Source organism: Gossypium hirsutum, chromosome A05, assembly GCF_007990345.1.
Source record: "Gossypium hirsutum isolate 1008001.06 chromosome A05, Gossypium_hirsutum_v2.1, whole genome shotgun sequence".
Lineage (NCBI taxonomy): Eukaryota > Viridiplantae > Streptophyta > Magnoliopsida > Malvales > Malvaceae > Gossypium > Gossypium hirsutum.
Window position 1 is genome coordinate 33,505,737 of NC_053428.1, and position 19,994 is coordinate 33,525,730.

Consider the following 19,994-nt stretch of genomic DNA (forward strand, 5'->3'; position numbering starts at 1 on the left):
TTTTGTTAGAAACATTAGTCATAGAATTCTAACAAACTATTAACCCAATTTTTTCAGTAAACCAATAAGAAATACTTAATTTGATTCGTTAGAGAAGCTATTGAAGTGATCGGCTTTGTATGCTACTTCATATATTATTTTTCTATGGTAGAAAAGAATAGGGTAAATATATTTTTTGGTACATGTATTTGGTTTCAGTGTTCAAATTAGTACTTAAATTCTTTGGTCTAATTTAATACTTGAATTTGACTTCCGTTACACATTTTAATTAGTTTTTATAACATTTTTATGCTGTGGACCAGTCATGTGGCATACATGTTACATCATCAATTGAATGGTATTGTCATGTCAATAAATACATAAAAATCGAAAAAAATTGTAAAAAAATTAAAAAGTAATCTATAATATATATAAAAACATGAATTTGAAAAAAACTTTGAACCGATGAGAATGCCCTTTATTAATAGATTAATTTTAAAAATAATTATAATTTAACTTAGAATTATTAGTGTAAAAAGTTGCTAATTTAAAAATAAAGTTATTACTTGAATAGAACTCTAAGTATAAAATATAAATAAAAATATGATAATTATAATTTAATTTACAATTATTAGTTAAAAATTTTCACTTAAAAAAGTTGTGTTAATTTTATTGATATAAAATAAAGTAATTATTTTAATAGAATTTTAAGCATCTTAATTATCACTTAATTAATATTAAAGCTATATACCAATTAAATTTTTTAAGTTAACTTTATAAATAACATTCCATAATTAGGTATATTTATTAAAGTAGCATCTAAGAAAAATTACCAATAAAAAATGGAGAATTTTAGGATTAATAAGTCAAAGTCATATAAAAAAGAATGGAGAATTAAAGCAATGGTTTTTCAAAGAAACAAAATTGAGTTATATTCGAACAAAAATGACATTAGAGAGGGATCAAATAATATTTTCAATAATGATGAGGTAATATAACACTATATTATTTTTTAAAAATTTCTATAAATTTATAACATATGAAGCAAACAATCACTATTATTAAATATGTTTATTAATTTAATTTATCTTGAACTAATATTATAATTGTTGCATGTTGTTTTGCTTTTGTTCTTCTTCTTTTTTTTAAAAAAAAATTAACAATATAATTGAGCTCCTTTAATTGATATGTACAATTACATTAATATCTACCATTATAATGCTTTTAATGAAATTCAGAACACAAATTAATTCAACATAAATTCAATTAGAAAATAAGAACAATTAAAAAAAAGAGAGATTTGTTAAATAATTATAATAAAAACAATCCGACCTGAGATCCAACCCTATAGACTTAAGGGCGACAGACATTTTAAGAAGGAGGATCTTTTTCTTCTCTACTTTTGGACCAGAATTATATCATTTTAATCTCTACATCCGTTGATCTAATATATCAACAAAATTAAAATATTATTATAATAAAACAACGAAAACAATCTAAGAATCAAACTGAATATTATTAAAATTTTATACATAAAACATTTGTCATTTCAATTAAAATTCGTTAAAGAAATAAGATTTTCATAAATAACTTTTGACTTTGCATACAGTTGACATATGTAGGCAGGTGTTTGAAAAAAGGAAGCATATGATAAAACGAGGGCATAATTGCAAAAAAAGCCCTCAAACTTTGGGGGCATTTGGATATATGCCCCTAATCTTTTTATTTTTTGAAATCGGCCCTTAACATAACTGATTTTTCAGACATCACCTTAGTTCAAACGGTAACTGTTAACTGACTGTTAGTCAACAACCGTCAAAAAAATTGGTCTATGTGGCATTCCAGTTGACTGATGATGTGGCAAACATTAAAATAAAAATGCTGACGTGGCAAAAAAATAAAACAAATTTAATAAACATAAAACAAAAAAATCCTAATTTCCCAAAATTCAATAAACCCCCAAATCCATAACCTCTGAAATCTTCATTGAATCCCCAAATTCCCAAATCGTGAATTCCCAACTTTTTTATCTCATTCTCAAGTTGCTTAAGGATTAAAGCAATTTGAATTTGGTTCTGTTGTTTTATCTATTTGGGATTTTGGGGTTTTTTCTTTGTTCTTCCCCCTTTGTTCATAGCTGTAAGTTGTCTCATGCTCTTCGTTTTTCTTTTAAATTTTTTCTCCTTCTTTTAGTAAGCATTTGATTTTCTTATTTGGTTTTTTTCCTTTTCTTTTTCACCCTATTTGTTTTTTTGTTATTTTTATATAGCTGTGGATAGTTTATTTTTATAAATTTCTCTTATTGGATTTGATGAAATATTAAATTTTTGAATACCGAAAGAAACGCTAATTAGATCCAATCTTAAAGGTTTGGAAAACTCTTATCTTATCTCAACAGCTACAATTATCAACAGAATGATCTATTTTACTTGTTCACTATCGCCTTCTTCTTCTTTTATTATTATTTTTATTTTTTTCCTTACATTCGTTTAATACTATGATTTTCACTTAGATATTATGTTATATGATGTTAAAATAATGAATATGTTTGGCCATTGCAGGGTTCTTGAATAGGTTGTTCTAGAAGAAAAAGAAAAGTGTGGCGATTTTTATTGAAGAAAGAACAGTATGCGGTGGTGGTTTTTGTAAGGATAGTTTTTGTAGTGACATTTGAGATTTTTATTGACCCGGATTGTAGATTTTGGTAAGTGCGTGCATGAGATTCTTGTAGATAAAATGAGCCAACCATATGTTTTAAAAAAGAAAAATGGTGTTTGGCATGAGAGAAAAAAAATGGCAGCAACCATGTATTTTGAAGAAAAAAAAGCGGTGTTTGGCAAGAGAGAAAATGAGAATTTTTTTTTAAATAGATGGCATCATCTATGACGTCATGCGCTTATGTGGCATGTCACATGGGCAATTAAGTTGACTGTTAAAATTGGGCTGATTTCTTAAAAAATCGTAACGTTAAGGGTATCAATCAAAAAATAAAAAGGTTAAGGGCACAAAACTAAAAACCCCCAAACATTGAGGGTTTTTTTTTGCAATTATGCCTAAAAGGAGTAAAGACGGAAAATGAGGGGCGTCTTTGGACGGCAATGTCATCCATAGCAAGGCCCAACCCCCTACTCAATCCTTAATAGACGGGCGTTTTTTCTTTTCTTTCTCTACACTTGATTAGCCGGATAAAAATGAGCTTATTCTCATTCTTCAACTCAAGTTTAAAATTTTCATATTAAAAAGGTTTTAGATTAGCCTTGCAAGCTACTTTAAGTAGAACAATTTAAGGGTTTGTCTTCCCTCTATTACTTCATGTCGATTATTATTCAATATATATTTAATTTTCATATTAATAAATGGGTTCTACGCATTTTCATGATAATGATTAATATATTAGATATTGATGGATAAAAAGTAATAGATTGGATTTAGTTCAATTGATAATTCTAACACTTGAACTCAATAATTAGGGTTGACAGAGATTCGATTTGGATTGGTTTTCAAATATATTTAAGCAATAATTAAACTAAAATCAATTTGAATCTAATAAAACCAAACCAAAATCAAATTAAACACTACTATTTGAACTGATTTTCAATTTTTTCAACTATATCAATATTGACCGAGTTAAATTCAAATCAATAATATTTTCTTTTAAAACTCAATTAGTTTTGCTTTTACTCAAAAGAAGAGTTAAAAGAGGTTTGATTTGCATAACTTTAAACAGATCTTAGCAGTGTTGGTAAATGTTGAGGCTTTGGGATGCTGAAATTCTGGGTTCAACTCCCACTTTGCTTAAAACATGTGTCGGTTGTCTATAATAAGGTTATTAGTTCGATTATGCTTTTTGTAATGCTTGATTTTAATTATAGTTGATTTAGATATTTATTGTTTGTAATTATAATCGTACTTGAAATATTTTAAAAAATTAAATTAAATCCATTTTTAAAAAAAATGTGTTACATCAATTCTATTTACTTTAAGACGGATCGAGTTTGGAAAATGACATTCTCTAATGCTTAAGTCAGTGAAAGAGCGTGGTAATAAAGAAAAATCAATAATGAGGTTGAAGATATCGGTGATATATGATGATGATAAGAGAAAGATGATCTCCCATAAGGGATAATGCCTCCTGTCCCTATGTTTGGTCCCCAAAGTTGCTTCTTATTGGTTGTTGGTTAAGGAGTCCTACATTGTATTAAACTGAGTTGGCAGTGCTTCACAACTAGCATATTTGTCCTTATTTACATTATAGTATTGTTGCGAGTGAGAAAGTTCTTAGCCTACAACAATGAGTACGACTAAACAATAAGTGTTGTGAATATGTTTGACATTCGTGATGAATGTGACGACGATGATGGGGCTCACCAAATGGATCTTATTGGAAGGTGAGTGGTGGAGTCATCATGATAATATCGATCATAACAACTCCCCTTACCATGGTTCTACAAGATTAATATTTAGTTAAGGGTACTGGAGGTTTTCCTTTAAAGCACACTTCAATGATCAAGTCAATAATCAAATAAAAATATAAAGAGAATGTAAAGAAAACTTAAGAATATCGAGAAAGAGAGCTTATCCTTTTTAGACTAATGTGTGAGAAATGAATGAGAGAAGAGTATTTTGAGGTATATGGTGGTGTTTAAAGTGTGTTTTAATGAGAGGGACACGTTCTTATTTATAAAAAAAAATATGTTCTAGTAGGGTGCAAGTTAAACAAGTTAAGTGGAAGATGCAATTGGGTGCACCTAGTGCTACGTGGTGTGCAACCATTAGAGGTGCAAATGGTTTGTAACCATTGGAAGTGCAAAAGGTTGCTCGATGATGCATAAAGCTTAATGAAGCTACGTTACACTAGTATAATTAGAATTCCAATAAAACACTTGTCCCTTTCAGGTTTGTGATAGATTATAAAGTGATCTAGTGAAAACATATTATGTGTAGAAGTATAAGAAATTTAAAAAGTACAATCAATATAAAAGTAGTGAAACATCAAAATTATGACTAATTGAATATACCTATTTTCACTTTTAAGGCTCGGTGGAGATGTTTGTTGCTTAAGAGAAAGATGAGTGACTAATTGATTGTAGAAAGTTGATGAGATGTTCTTAAAGGTTCAAATTAAGACTTGAGAAAAATGATGGAAACCCAGTTCGTTAAAGGGTGACATCCTTCATCCCAATCGCACACGTTTGCGTGCGTGCCTCCTTATCCATATTCATTCAAAGAGAAAAATAGTTTTTTTTTTCGTTAGAAGTTATCGAAACCAAAAAGCCAGACAAGTTCAAACACTTCTTTTTTCTCTTTCTTTTTGTATTTTTCGAGAAATTTCTCTCTCCAATCCATTTCCCAAGCATCCCCACCACGCTCCCCCTCTCTCTTTAATTTGAAATTCTCCATTTATGTCCTTATTTATTACACCATAACTCAACCCTAAGGGGGAAAAATATTTTTTTTTCCGCCCATTTCCTTCAAAAACTACTGCTACTGCTACTACTTCTTCTTCTTTGTTTTCATCTTGGGCCTCTTTCTTTGTTTTTTTTCCTTTTAATTCAAATGGGTTTTCGATTTTGAGCTGAAGGTGTGTAATTTTCTTTTTTGTGTATTTTGGTATCTAGATTAATTTTTCGTATATTGGTTATAAAGTTTCCTCTTTTGGAATATTGTAGATCTGTTTGATTCTTTTAGGGTTTTTGGTAATGATTTTTTTGGAAGATATTTGATTATTTCACCTACATTGTTTGTAACCTGTGATCTTCACAATTATGAATTTTTTGTGAAAAAAAATTGTAATCTGATTTTTTGATGAATGTTTATTTTTGTGGTAAATTAAGGTGGAATGCAGACCGGTTGGTGACATTTAAGAGAAAAAAAAAAGGGGGAAGCATCGAGGGTTTAAAAAAGTGGGTGGTAAGAATACTTTGTTTTAATGATTGAATTCTTTATCAGCTTTTTTGTTAGTGGAAACTGTTTTTTGATGATGTGCATTGATGAACCTTAGTTATTATTATTGAATGATAAATAGGTAGATTTGATTCAAATAATCAAATGTTGATTAATTATATTCATGTTGTTGATTCATAAATGGCTTGGTAATTGTTGATCTTTAGGTTTGATTCAAATAATTATATAATTGAGCATTATATGTAATGTTTAGTATGTGAATGTGATAGATCTAACATAGCTTGGTTTGATTCAAATAATCAAATGCTGATTAATTATATTCATGTTGTTGATTCTTTAATGACTTTGTTAAAAAGGTAAATATCAGTTGATCTTTGTGTTTGGATACCCTGCTTGTCAGGTTAGGAGAAAAAAGATTGTATGAATTGGTTAGTACTCTGAATGATCAAATATGGGCTGGTTTGATTCATATAATCATATGCTGACTAATTTTATTCATGCTGTTGATTCTTAAATGACTTGCTAAAAGAATATCAATATTGACCTTTGTGTTCGGTTGTCCTAAGGTTGGTTTCGTAGAAGGGATTGTATTAAACTGTTATTAAGAATGATCCTACACTAGTTTCATCTAAATGTGACATTATTATCCTTTTTAAGCGAGGAACATGCTTTTTACCCATTACTTGTTAAGTATTTGATATTGTTTCATGATGGTTAGTGATGATGGGTGGAACAATGAACTGATCTTTGAATTTGATTTGTATAAAACATTTTGTAGTAAGCAGAATGCTAACTAATTTCTTGCATTTTTGTTTGTATTTTCAGTTTAGACGTGCTTTGCTACTATCATGGCATCTGTGAATCCATTTTTTGACGACTTGCAAAGTAAGCCTGAGGTTATTGATCCTCCACAAAATGAAGACATTATGGATTGCGAAGCCGTTAATGATCCTACTCAAGCTGCTATTAAACCTAATGTGACTGTGTCTAGCAGCGTTCGTGAGCTGCTGGAGTGCCCTGTTTGCTTAAATGCAATGTACCCGCCAATTCATCAGGTTTGATCATATGAAACCTTATAACCAGTGATTGCTTCCATGAAGTTGTTTACTTGCACATTCTATATTTTGTCTTGTGGAATCGGTTTCTATCCATAATATCAGTTTCAAATTACATTACTTGTACAAATCATCTTAAGGATTTCTTAGCAAACAATGTCTATTTACAAGTTGATTCTATTCTGCATACACTTGCCATCGGCTGTATTGATTTAACCTCACACATTAATATGGTGACATAGGTTCAATATTTTACGTTTGAAGTTCTTTTGACGTTTTTCGTCTTGTTTTACTTCTGGTTGCTGATCATTACTTACCTAGTCTTCATGGTTTTAACCAAGAAGCTAAGACAAAACATGTTAGCATTCCATAGCTAGGATGGATCCAATCAAGAACCTATTCTCTATATATATATTTAAAATAGCTCCTTTTGAAGGACTGCTAAATGGAAACTTCTTCTGTCAGAAGAGCCAAATCCACTCTGATAATGAGAGCATCCATCTCAGCTGTAATGTATACTTAGCTGCACTATGGAATGAAATTCCTTTATCATTGTGCTCTTTATTGGCTTGTGAATATATTATGTATTATTGTATTTTGTTGCATCTCTTAATAGTGAAATTAACATGAACATTGTAGACTAACTGCTGATTTTTTTATTTTTAATGCAGTGTTCAAATGGACACACATTGTGTTCTGGTTGCAAGCCAAGGGTGCACAACCGGTGCCCCACATGCAGGCATGAACTTGGTAATATTAGGTGTCTTGCGTTGGAGAAGGTTGCTGCATCTCTTGAGCTTCCCTGCAAATACCAGAGTTTTGGGTGCATAGGCATCTATCCGTATTACAGTAAGCTAAAACATGAGTCCCAATGTTCTTATAGGCCATATAGCTGCCCCTATGCTGGGTCAGAATGCACTGTCATAGGTGATATTCCTTATCTTGTGGCCCATCTGAAAGATGATCACAAAGTTGACATGCACAATGGGAGCACTTTCAATCACCGTTATGTCAAATCAAACCCGCATGAAGTTGAGAATGCTACATGGATGCTAACGGTATTATTGCTTTATCCTTGCTCAGCATTTCTAATCACATTTTGGTTTCTCTCTAACCCTCTAGAAGAGGAATTATTCTACCGTTTATGCAAATTCAAGAACCGGAAATTTATAAAGTACATACCATTGAAAACAATCATAGTGGGGATCTGAAATTTATAAAAGATATGGTTCACAATGGTTAGAGAATCATATAACGTATATACCAGTGGTTTCCCCTATTATTCTACCATTGAAAACAACCTTATCAGTGGAGATCTGAAATTATTAAAGTGGCTTTGTTTCTATGTTGCTTGGAGTCCCCATACCCTCAAGACTCTCCAAGCACATGGAAAAAGCTTAGCAAAAATTTATATTCGTGTCAGACACTAGCATCCTACTCTCAAGTAACAAAACTTTCCTGTAAAAAATTGGAGTATCTTACTTGGTTGATTTCTACTTGAATAATAAATTGTTCTTTCTTTTGGTCAATGATATTCAATAGAGTTAACTTTGTTGTTTTGGATTATAATTTAAAGGATTTTGAGAGGAAGTATGTCACTAATAGTTGGATTTGTTTGCACAATTTTAGGTTTTCAGTTGCTTTGGTCAGTACTTTTGCCTACATTTTGAAGCCTTCCAGCTCGGAATCTCTCCCGTCTACATTGCATTCTTGCGGTTTATGGGTGACGATAACGAGGCAAAGAACTATAGCTACAGCCTCGAAGTGGGTGGGAATGGGAGAAAGATGATTTGGCAAGGGGTGCCAAGAAGCATAAGGGATAGTCATAGAAAGGTGCGTGACAGTTTCGATGGTCTCATAATACAACGCAACATGGCTCTGTTCTTCTCTGGGGGAGACCGGAAAGAATTGAAGCTTAGAGTGACAGGAAGGATATGGAAAGAGCAGTGATGGGGGCTGTAGTATCCATTGAATCTGTCATGTTGTGATGGCAAGTAGAATGTTTGATTTGGGTATCATTTAGTCATGTAATTTGTTTGGGGTTTTGTAGGAGGCAAAGCTCTCTTTGCTTTATGCAGTATGTATGGGATATAATTGGAAGATGTAGCTTTTATATTTTTATGCCAATTAGTTTATCCATTTCCTATATTCCTTATGTTAATATTATTGGATCCTACAAAAAAAGGCTCAGATAAAAGTATTTTTTAAATAATAAAATAGGTAATTTGAATCTTGAACTAAAATTAAAATTTAATATAATATAATAAAAATATAATTTAAATTTAATTATAAAATATTTATAAATAATATTTTTAACAACAAAACATGTAACCCGAGTTGAAGTTTGAAAAATATATATGTAGAAAGTGACACTTAAGCATACTGTTAGGTATATAAGTTATACTAGATTATAAGGGTGAAAAATAACGAATATATATAATTGATAAAAGTAATGAGATTTTATTTGAAATGGAAATATTGAAAGGCTATAAAAATTATGTTGTTTTAGATTCAAATCTTATTATATGTTTTAGATTTTATGTACAGTATTAATATTTATTATTATTATGTGAAAAGGAATGGGATTCTATAATTTCACTACTCATATAGTCTCGGTTGATGAGTGGTGATATACCCAATTGATTTGGTTTGTATGAAAGTCTTAAAATTAAGCAAAGAGTCATAATGTTTGTTTTGTGTAGCAATTTGATGAATCTGAAGAGAATGAGTTCCAGAAGGTTGTTTCAGCTTCTAGTCTTGTTTCTTGGGCTATTCTTGCGCATCAAATTTGCTAATGGCTTTAACCTAAGTGCACGAGAAGATAGAATCCTATGCAAAGACAAGGAGAGACAAGCTCTACTGGCGTTGAAGCAAAGCCTGGTCGATGATCATGGACTACTTTCTTCTTGGGGAATTCGTGATTGTTGTCAGTGGAAAGGTGTCGGATGCAACCAGCGAACCAAGCTTGATCTTCGTTCTTCCTTTAGTGATGAACCGCTGAGAGGTACCATTAATCCTTCACTGCTTCAACTTCAGCATTTGAATTTTCTATATCTCAGTGATAATGATTTTGGGAGCAGTCAGTTTCCGGATTTCAATGGTTCCTTGAGCAGATTAAGGTACCTAAACATTGCCAATGCTGGATTAAGTCGGAGAATACTTAACCAGCTGGGGAATCTTTCAAGATTGGAGTTCCTTGATCTCGTGGCAATAATTATAGCGTTACAAGCTTTGACTTGCTTTACCATCTATCTTTTCTAAAATATCTTGACTTAGTTCCAACCATGTTGGAGAAAACAGTTGGCTGAAATTAGTGAATAAGCTCCCTCTTCATCTAGAGAATTTGCAGTTGAGGTCGTGTGGCCTTCATGGTACAATATTGTCCCAACCTCTAAATGGTTCTTTTGCATCTCCTATTAGAGTCATTAATCTCTCCAGAAAGAGGCTTTCTTCTTCTTCTGCATTGAAATGGTTGACCAATATAAGTAGCAACCTTGCTGAACTTAACCTTGAATATAATAACTTGATCCAAGCCTCAATTCCAGGGATTTTCAGGAACATGGCTTCCCTTCAACATCTTTATCTCACGGACAATCAACTTGGAGATGGGATTCAAGGATTTATTGGGAACATATGTACTTTAAAAACATTGGACCCTTCCCGTAACAACTTGACTGGCTTGTTTCCCCGGTTGCCTCCGTGCATAGAGAGTTCATTGGAGATTTTCAACTTGGATTGGAACAGCCTTCAAGGTCCATTGCCTGATTTTACAAGGTTTCTTTCCTTGACAACATACACTCTCTCTCTCCCATAATCAATTGAATGGCTCTTTATCAGAAGGCTTTAGTCTAGCTTCTTCCAACTGTTCCAAGCTTGTTTTCTTGGTCCTGGATGGCAACCAACTCACTGGTCCATTACCCAATTTCTGTAATAATGCTTTCATGTCTTTGGAAGAGTTGGATATCAGTCACAACAGGTTCAACGGGACAGTGACTGAAAGTTTGGGGTGCCTGTCTAGGCTTAAGCATTTGCTTGCTTCTCGGAATTCCATGGGAGGTATCATATCTAAAACCCTTTTTGAAAATCTCACCGAATTGCTGTCACTCGACTTATCTTTGAACCATTTAACTCTAAATTTCAGAAGTGACTGGGTTGCCCCTTTTCGGTTGAGACATCTTTCTCTATCGTTTTGCAAAGTGGGGCCATACTTCCCAAAATGGCTTCAAGCTCAAAATGATTTACAGCATCTAGATATCTCTGGTGCTGGAATTTCAGACACCATACCTGCTTGGTTATGGGACACATCTCCGTACTTGTATTTCTTGAATCTTTCTAATAACCAGATGAGTGGCATTCTGTCAGACCTATTATCACCCAACACTCTGTTCATCACTGAAATGGACTTGAGTTCTAACATGTCTGATGGTCCGTTGCCACTCTTACCTTATATTAATGTGTTGAATCTTGTCAAAAATAGGTTCACCGGATCGCTCGATCCTGTTTGTAAGATCACGAGTAAGTATTTGACTTTTCTTGAGGTTTCTGGCAACCTTTTGTCTGGAGAGCTTTCTGAGTGCTTGTTTCAACTTCTAGTTCTGAATTTAGATAATAACAACTTCTCAGGGGAAATTCCGACATCTTTGGGATCACTGTTTTCACTTAAAGCTCTTAATTTACACAATAACAGTTTCTCTGGAGAGATACCTCTATCTTTGAAGGATTGCAGTAACTTAAATCTTTTTGGACCTAAGCAGTAATAGATTGTCTGGAAATATACCAGCCTGGATATGTTAAAACCTTCCATCTTTGGTATTCCTTAGCCTACAAGCTAACGACTTCAATGGAAGGATACCTGCCAACTTTTGCCGGCTGGCACACATGCAGATCTTGGACCAATCTCAAAACAGTATCTCTGGAACAATACCATCATGCCTAAACAATCTTACCGCCATGGCTCAAAAACGAGTTTATACCTATGGTGGTGGTCGGATTTTCGAGTATGTTTTCGGTTTCTTGTTTAGGCGTACAGGCTACAGCTATGTTGAAAAGGCAAGGGTTAGATCATAGATAGAAAGGAAACGAGTATGAATATGAAAGATATCTTGGACCGTTCAGAGTCATTGATCTTTCAAGCAACAAATTAACTGGAGAGATTCCCAATGAGATAACAAGTCTGTTTGAACTGGTTGCACCCAACTTGTCTAGAAATGGTTTGACTGGTTTGATCCCTCACAACATCAATCAGTTGAAACAATTAGAGTCACTTGATTTGTCAGAAAACCATTTGTCAGGTAGAATCCCGGTCACCATGGCTGATCTAACTTTCTTGAGTTACTTGGACTTGTCGTATAATAACTTGTCAGGAAGAATCCCATCAAGCACTAAACTCCAGACTTTTGATGCTTCAGCATTTGTGGGTAATCGGGCACTTTGCGGGTCTCAAATTACGGTGCAATGCACAGAAGATGATACGAATTTGATCAAACCAGATCATAATAAACTTGGAAATGGAGATGAATTCAGGAATTGGTTTTATGCAGGAATGGGAGTTGGATTCTGGATGGGGTTCTGGGGAGTTTTTACTGCTTTACTGTAGAAGCGCTCTTGGAGATGTGCATTTTTTCAGTTCCTGGACAAATTAAGGACTCACTCTACGTCACCTTCTTATTGGGCAAGATTGCAGAACATGTTCAAGAGGTAGAGACGCACCGTCCCAATTTCACCATTTTAATGTGATTTTTTCATTATTAATTTAAAATTTTATAAATTATAAAAAATTTAAATGAAGCTCTGCGACTGCTTTTCCATCTAGGTTAAACATCTCTTTTCTTTTATCATCATATATATAAATAATTGTATCGACACGTGGATAGGTCTTATATTTCAACATTATAAACAAATGGTTAAATGTCACTTTGGTCCTTCTATTATGTCAAATTTTAAGCTTTAATCTTTATACCTAATTTCTAACCTCTATATTTTTATAATATTATTAATTAGTTCAAATTAATATTAGTAAATTTTCAATTAAAACATTATTGATTATATGTAATTTGAATACATGAGTGTTTTAGAGGATTACACATGGCTTCTCATTTTTTTTATACTATAAGACTATAGTCAAATTTCAAATTTGACCCCTATACTATATTGAAACCTGAGATTTAATCTATATATAATAATTTTTGTCATAATTTGGTCTGTATATTTTTTTATAATAGTTAATATTAATGCTGACATCAATTTTTCTTAAGACTATTCCAACAAAAAAATTGATTTTATCATGATAAGTTCAATTGAGTATTTTTAGAAATCTAGATAAAAATTTTTTAAACTTATTTTTATTATTACATGTGAATCAAGTGAATTTTTTTTTTAATTTCAAAATATCTCGTGAATTTAATAAAAGAAATTTAATGATAGTAACGATTGAACTTGAATTTTTAAATTCGAAAAGCAAGAGAACTAAATTCCAAATACATGAAATGTATAACAATTTAGAGCATATTTTTAATTTTTTAATTTTAATTTTATAATTTAACACATAAAAAAATAATCAACTAAATATTAATAAAAAATGGGTTTTACGAAATAAAAAATTTGGGCTTGTTTTGGGTCTCTTTTATGAGGAAAAATGGGTGGAGGCTCAGCCCCATATTATGAAATTTTAAAATATCCCTAATTTCCCTTTCCTATTTTGTGAAATCAAATTTTCCTCCCCAAATCCCAAACTCTCCGAAGATTTTAATTCCGGAGAGGTCACGTGCTATCACATCCGATTCATCAAACAAGAATCAAAGACAGTAAGAACGAAAGTCACGTGCCCAAAAATGGCGGCCTCTTCGCCAGCCGTGACGAAAAGCATCAGCGAAACAACCGCCGCCGCTATCAAGTCGACAACGACGACGGCTACAGCTGCTGCTGCTGGGGTAACAGCGACGCCTCTTCCTCCTCCACCGTTTCAGCGTATGGATACTCCTCCTAAGACACAGCGAGGGCTTAATAAACCCAAATGTATTCAGTGTGGCAATGTTGCTCGCTCCAGGTAATCCAAATTCTCTTTTTCTATCTTCATATAATGCTTTAAAAAGAAGAATTTGTTTAGTTAGGAGTTCTTTTTGGTGGCAATTGGGATTTAGGTTTATTTCAATTTGGAATTTAGTAACTCTCCCCAAAAGAACAAATGATTCTAGGAAATATTATCAATTGAAACAGCAAGATCAAAATAGATAGTACTGTACTGGTCTTGTGCCGTTTTTTGTTTTTGTTTTGGCTTACTTTATTGGTATTTTCCAAGTTTTTTAATTTAAAACCTATTTTGACCTCCTTAAGCTAGATGCTTGTTACTTAGGTTGGTTGTCAATTTTGTTATTTGGATTTTGTTTGGTTAAAAGTTGCAAGTAGTAAACCATGTAATCTCCACAAATAACTTATAGTTGATACCTGTCTACTGAATAATTATGTAATTAACTTATGAAGTTGACAGGATTACTTGAATTAGCTATTCGATTATTATTATCATTTTATTTTGGAAGAGTGTACAACAATCCAATGACTGTTAAAATTTACCCATCAAATTACTCTTGTTTCTCAAATTATTTCTGCAGGTGTCCGTATCGCTCGTGCAAGAGTTGTTGCTCGAAAGCACAAAATCCATGCCATATTCATGGTATGGACATATTATCAATCAAGAAACTTGAAAAACTAGTTCGTTTTTGTTATTGTCAAATCAGATGTTTTTGGTAACGGGATGATATCCAATTTTGTGATTACTTATCGGGAAGAAGTCAGAGTTTTAGGGTCTGTGGGTGGTGGATATAAAGTACAAATCATGTTGAAGATGGCTAGAAGGGATGTTATCTTGGAACACATTATAAAGACACAAGGATTCTTCTTGGTAGTCATATGCTATGTTATTGGACTTGAGTGTGAGTGTTGGATATGGGTATGTTCATTAAGTTTTTCTAAGTATTTAGAGGGTCTTTGAAGGGTCATATCCGCATACCTATGTCCAGAAATGTGGTGGGTGTAAGTGTTGGATATGAGTACTTCTAGCAAATTAAAGAGTCAGAGCAACATGGGTCAGGTCATGTACCTTGAGTCACAAGATTAAACGTTTTAATTTTGTTGGAATGGCCATATCTCCTATTCAAGGCTAGCAATATGATAGGCTTAGGTTTGTACTTATTTCTAAAAGCATGGTCATATAGTTTCCCCTTTTTACTTGATATCAAGGGGGAAATTTTTGACAACATAATTAGTTGTCGTTGTCTACAAAATGAAGCTGCAAATATTTTTGAAGACTGGATAGTTGAGAGGATATATGTATTGTCAAGGAATGAAGCAATGAGCATCATAAGTAACTAACTTTCTGATTTATATTGCAATTTCAGTTTTAAAGTCAAATTCAGCTTTTCCAGAGAAGACACCGTCTTCAAGCACTCCGTCATCAGACCAGAAGTCAACTCAGGCTTCTTCTCAAGCGTAAGTATAAAAAATCCACTAACAATATGCATGTAGTTTTCATATTTGATTTGGACATAGAAGTCTATCTTGTATCTAGCAATCAAAACTGAAAGAATGGGACAAAATCGAAGAAGCATATTTCTCTACAAGCAATGTCACTTTCTATGTGAAACAGCCACTGTGAAGAATATAGTTGCCAAACTTTGTTAGGCATGCATGTAGTTTCTCACTTGTTTTTGGTTTCTTGTAAAGCCTTCAGGACCCCCATAGTGTTCTGTTTTTCACTCTTTGAGTTACTGACTTCATTATTGTCTGCATGAGTTTTTCAACGCTATCTTTCTGAGCTTTAAATTGATTTTTGAGTTTGTCATTTGACTTGTGGCTGACTTCTCACATGATGAATGTTGTTCAGGACTCCCTTAAGGGTTCCCTCATTTCGGCAACTTTCCAATGCTTTTGCACAGTTTGACAATCTGCAGGTCCGCACGAAGAAACACCTGACAAGAAAGGTATGGTACTGTTTACTGTAAACAGATACTCTTGTTCAAGCTTGATATATTACTTTATAAGCCTTAACCTGTGCACTATTTCAGGATGCTGTTGCCTTAAATGAATGGAGGTTTTCCAAGTTGAAGGAATTCAAGGACAGAAATATTGAAATTGAAAACAATGCTTTTGACCGGTACATGCAGAATGTTAGTTTACTTAAGGAAGTCTTTTCTACAAAACCTATGCAAGACGGGTCTGATGAGGATGAAGAGTCTAAGCCTAGCTCCACTTCACAGGAAGACGAGACCTTGGCAATGACTTCAGGTCTGAAGTTGGCACTAAGATCGAATCCTGTGAGATCTGATAACACCAGAAAGAGGATACTGCAAATTGTTGACCAGGGAATAAAAAAGCTTCAGAAAAGTGAACCTAACAATGGAGCTACTGATCCAGATGATCAAAATAAACTCGATAATAGGTTGAAGAAGGCAAATCCCTTGTGGGTCGAGAGATCTTCGATGTTAAGTGATATCATGGACAAGTTGAACAAAGCTCGAAATGAAGAGGATATAAAATCTTGTCTAGAGATGAAAGCACAACTTTACGATCAAAGCACAGTGTCTACTCCAACAGAAATTAAAGATCCCGACACGTTGAACGAGCAGGACATAAAGAACGACACAACTCCTGGAAAAGTAGCAAATTATCCAATGCCGAAATTGTTCGCATCGATGGAAATTGATCAAGAAACTCTCAACAAAGTTGATGCACATTTCTCTTCCCTGGAGCAGATTGAAGACTTATAACTGTAAGCGGTATATTATTCCCACAACGATAGATTACTAGTCTTAGGTTAACCTGTTAAGTTATGCGATGGTTTGAATTTTCCACCCCTTTTAGACTTAGTAACAGTGGCTTAAATTTAGCCGAGTTAGTTGATGCAGTCATTTTAGAAAGGTAACCTTTAGTTGGTCTGGAGTTCTAATTTCAATGTCTACAATCCTTTCCTTTATTTTTGAACTGCAGGCTGCGATTTCTTTTGTATAAAAATGCAGTGATGATTTGAATTTTCCGCCCCGTTTTAGGCTTAGTGATAGCATAAACTAGCTCGGTCGGTTCATGTCACCACTGTAAAAGGTGGCATTTAACCGGTCTAGGGTTTGAAGTTGCAGGCTGCAATTTCTACTAGGTTTTGAGTTTGAATTTCGATTTCTATAATTTTTTTTAGACTGCGGATTGTAATTTCTTATGTATAAAAAGGCTTAAATTTATTGTTGTAATTTAGGCTCTCTTCTCATTTGTGCTTAGTGGAGAAGTTGAGTGTTGTTGATACTGCAACTATTTTAGTGTAATCAATTTAAATGTAAGATATAAATTTATTTACTTTCATTTCTTTATTCTTCATTTTTATGCTGTTTGGATTTTTATTGCTTGGTTATTTGGATATAATATAATAAAAATATAACATGATAATAAAAGAAATACACGAATAAATATTTTAGAATTTATATAATATGAATTATTAATTTTTTTTTCATAGAAAATAGAAAATACATGCCTAAAAACTAGGAATGTATGGGGATAGAGGCCTCCTCATGCAGTGAATTATTAACATCAATCTAATCTCGTAATATACTGTGGTGGATATGTGAGAAGAACTAATTGGTTTAACTTCCTTACTGTTGCCTTGGCCAAACTATTAGCTACCGTATTACTGTCTCTCAAAACATGTCTAAACCTTACTTTTCAATCTTTAGTACACCATTCATGTATTAATTGGACTTTTGCAATATTACTAATTGATGCGAAACCATTTCGAATAGTATCTATTAACATTGCATTATCACAATTAACCTTTACCTGACTGAAACCCTTTGACCAAGCCAACTTCAACCCTTCAACAACTGCTCGTGCCTCAATTTGAAATACATCGGACACCCCTATTATCATTGCAAAACTCGTTAACCAATTCCCATTTGCACCTCTCACAGCTCCTCCTATTGTTGCTTTGGTATTGCTCATTGGTATTGATCCATCGACATTAATCTTGATCTAGCCTAAATCAGGATGCTACCACCCTTGTTCCGTTTTAGAAAAATAGGCCAACTATTCCATATTATCACTAAAACCAAAAGACTTTGCCCAAGCAAGAGTCGAGGCAATAAGTTCATGGCTACTTTTACTAGCATTATTAAAAATGAACTCATTACAATTTTTCCAAAGAAATTAGGCCACAATTGAGAAAAAGTTGGCCATTTGCCCCCGTCAAAGCTTAAATTCCCTTCATTTAAGATATTCTAGTGTACCCAACACCCAACATGTAAATTAAAGAATTTCAACTGGTCATAGGTATTAAGGACCTCCACACAAACTGGGCGAAATCACAATCTCTCACAGCATGAATTTTTTATTCCACTGCCTTTCCACATTGTTCACCAAAAGGGAAAAATAGTCATACATCTTTGTGTGCGCTCCTCATTTGTCAATAGTTTATTCCAAACAAGCAGTCACAAAAAAGGTCCATACTCTTTGGGGAGTTTTTGTCACGAGCATAGGTATTAAAGTAATGAATACCTTGGCTTTGTGTAAAACTTTTGGCTACCAACATCACTTTAAATTTACCAATGGTTCCATTGACCTTCATTTTGTTTTTGAAGATCTACAACCTATTGATTTGGAAACCTGTGAAAGATTAATTAAGATCCAAATTTGATTTTCCATTATTGAATCTACTCATCATTTATAACTTTTTTTTCCAAAAAGCAGAGTTTTCAGATTTCATTGTCTCAGCAAATGTAATAAGATCAACTTCCGTATTATAACAATAAGGTACCTTATTGCCTATACTTTTTCCTTTACCTTCTACAAGGAACATAATAAAATTTTTCATTTTAATCATTTTACTTCTTATTAATTCTTGATAAAAATCATCATTATTATCAACTTATTCCAATAGAATCTTGTTCTCATTTGAAGAATGAATTAAATATTGTTGTTGTAATTATCTTGAAATAAAACTAAATCTATTTTCATAAAAAATAACATTTCTTAGATTCAATAACAGCATTAATTGAAATTGAATTATTTGGTTCAATTACCATGAACCTATATGCCTTACTATTATGTGCATATCCTAGAAATATATATTTAATTCTTCTTTCACTTACCTTTAGGTGTAACTCTATAACCCCAAGCCTTCAAGTAATTAGGGTTGGGTTTCCATTGCTCATAGGGGATTATTTTAGTTTTCTCATTAAGAACTCTATTCAATATGTGATAAGTTGTTAGAATAGCTTCTCTCCAAAAACTTTATCCAAGACTTGAATATGATAACATTAAATTTACCATTTCAATTAAGAATTTATTTTTTCTTGCACATACACTATTTTTTTTATTGTGGTGTGTAAGCCTGTAAGGGGCTAAAAGTTGATGGATAATCCCACTGTATTCAAAATAAATTAGATTATAGTATTCTTCACCTTTATTCAATTTTAAGCACTTGATAAACGATTCACATTGAAATTCAACTTCAAATTTATAAACTTTAAATTTATCAAGCGCTTTATCTTTTGAATGCAATAAATGTACATAACAATATCTAGAACAATCATTAATAAAAGTAATAAAATATTTTTTTTCATCTAATGTAGGAGTATTATGCGTGTCACATTAATCACTATATATCAAAACAAGCATTTTTTGTTTTCCTTTTAACCTTAGGGAAATAGTTTCAAGTAATTTTAGTCAACATACATGTATTGCTGATTGTGTTTGCACATGAGCGTAAAACAAACGATTTTTCAAAGGAGATGACAATTAAGCAATAGATAATATACACGATAGAGTCTAAGCAGCTACTAATATGATCTTATAGTACAACAAAACATAACAAGAAGAATTTGTAAGAAAATTAAATATTCTAACTTAAGGACTAAATTGCAAAAAAAAATATAAAACTTGAATGTTATAACAAATCCTTATCATCAATAAGTAGAAAATATATTTTTTTAAAAATAAAGGGATAAAGCAATATTAGTGTTTGAAATTGTTGTTTTTTTAATTTAATCCTTGAACTTGTTTTTGTTTATATTAATCTTAAAA

General features: G+C 32.6%; 3 protein-coding genes across 4 annotated transcripts; all 3 read left to right on the plus strand.

The window, feature by feature from the left end:
• Window positions 1-5,054: 5,054 nt before the first annotated feature.
• Window positions 5,055-9,084, plus strand: LOC107904421 (E3 ubiquitin-protein ligase DIS1). 2 transcript variants are annotated; one of them, XM_016830798.2, is made up of 5 exons: window positions 5,055-5,560; window positions 5,814-5,889; window positions 6,709-6,938; window positions 7,610-7,996; window positions 8,568-9,084. In XM_016830798.2, the coding sequence occupies exons 3-5, from the start codon at window positions 6,732-6,734 to the stop codon at window positions 8,886-8,888; spliced, it is 915 nt and encodes a 304-aa protein (XP_016686287.1). In that variant the 5' UTR covers window positions 5,055-5,560; window positions 5,814-5,889; window positions 6,709-6,731; the 3' UTR covers window positions 8,889-9,084. The 2 variants fall into 2 exon arrangements, with proteins under 2 accessions (XP_016686287.1, XP_016686288.1); XM_016830799.2 differs by having other exon boundaries at window positions 5,814-5,882.
• Window positions 9,085-9,662: 578 nt separating this feature from the next.
• LOC107902517 (receptor-like protein EIX2) lies at window positions 9,663-12,534 on the plus strand. The gene is made up of 5 exons (XM_016828684.1): window positions 9,663-10,057; window positions 10,215-10,690; window positions 10,776-11,691; window positions 11,759-11,935; window positions 12,054-12,534. The coding sequence occupies exons 1-5, from the start codon at window positions 9,663-9,665 to the stop codon at window positions 12,532-12,534; spliced, it is 2,445 nt and encodes an 814-aa protein (XP_016684173.1).
• A 1,063-nt stretch (window positions 12,535-13,597) lies between these two features.
• LOC107904420 (uncharacterized) lies at window positions 13,598-17,276 on the plus strand. Its single transcript, XM_016830797.2, has 5 exons — window positions 13,598-13,983; window positions 14,546-14,607; window positions 15,332-15,422; window positions 15,817-15,913; window positions 15,998-17,276. The coding sequence occupies exons 1-5, from the start codon at window positions 13,769-13,771 to the stop codon at window positions 16,697-16,699; spliced, it is 1,167 nt and encodes a 388-aa protein (XP_016686286.2). The 5' UTR covers window positions 13,598-13,768; the 3' UTR covers window positions 16,700-17,276.
• Window positions 17,277-19,994: the final 2,718 nt, after the last annotated feature.

What these genes read in the sequence shown, in the direction of transcription:
- LOC107904421 (XM_016830798.2), top strand. Translation starts at nt 6,732, where the DNA reads ATGGCATCTGTGAATCCATTTTTTGACGACTTGCAAAGTAAGCCTGAG. An exon ending in TGTACCCGCCAATTCATCAG is followed by an intron (nt 6,939 to 7,609) that starts GTTTGATCATAT and finishes TTTTTAATGCAG; the next exon opens with TGTTCAAATGGACACACATT. An exon ending in ATGCTACATGGATGCTAACG is followed by an intron (nt 7,997 to 8,567) that starts GTATTATTGCTT and finishes GCACAATTTTAG; the next exon opens with GTTTTCAGTTGCTTTGGTCA.
- LOC107902517 (XM_016828684.1), top strand. Translation starts at nt 9,663, where the DNA reads ATGAGTTCCAGAAGGTTGTTTCAGCTTCTAGTCTTGTTTCTTGGGCTA. An exon ending in GGATTGGAACAGCCTTCAAG is followed by an intron (nt 10,691 to 10,775) that starts GTCCATTGCCTG and finishes GCTCTTTATCAG; the next exon opens with AAGGCTTTAGTCTAGCTTCT. An exon ending in GGTGGTGGTCGGATTTTCGA is followed by an intron (nt 11,936 to 12,053) that starts GTATGTTTTCGG and finishes TGGACCGTTCAG; the next exon opens with AGTCATTGATCTTTCAAGCA.
- LOC107904420 (XM_016830797.2), top strand. Translation starts at nt 13,769, where the DNA reads ATGGCGGCCTCTTCGCCAGCCGTGACGAAAAGCATCAGCGAAACAACC. An exon ending in AAATCCATGCCATATTCATG is followed by an intron (nt 14,608 to 15,331) that starts GTATGGACATAT and finishes TTGCAATTTCAG; the next exon opens with TTTTAAAGTCAAATTCAGCT. An exon ending in ACTCAGGCTTCTTCTCAAGC is followed by an intron (nt 15,423 to 15,816) that starts GTAAGTATAAAA and finishes AATGTTGTTCAG; the next exon opens with GACTCCCTTAAGGGTTCCCT.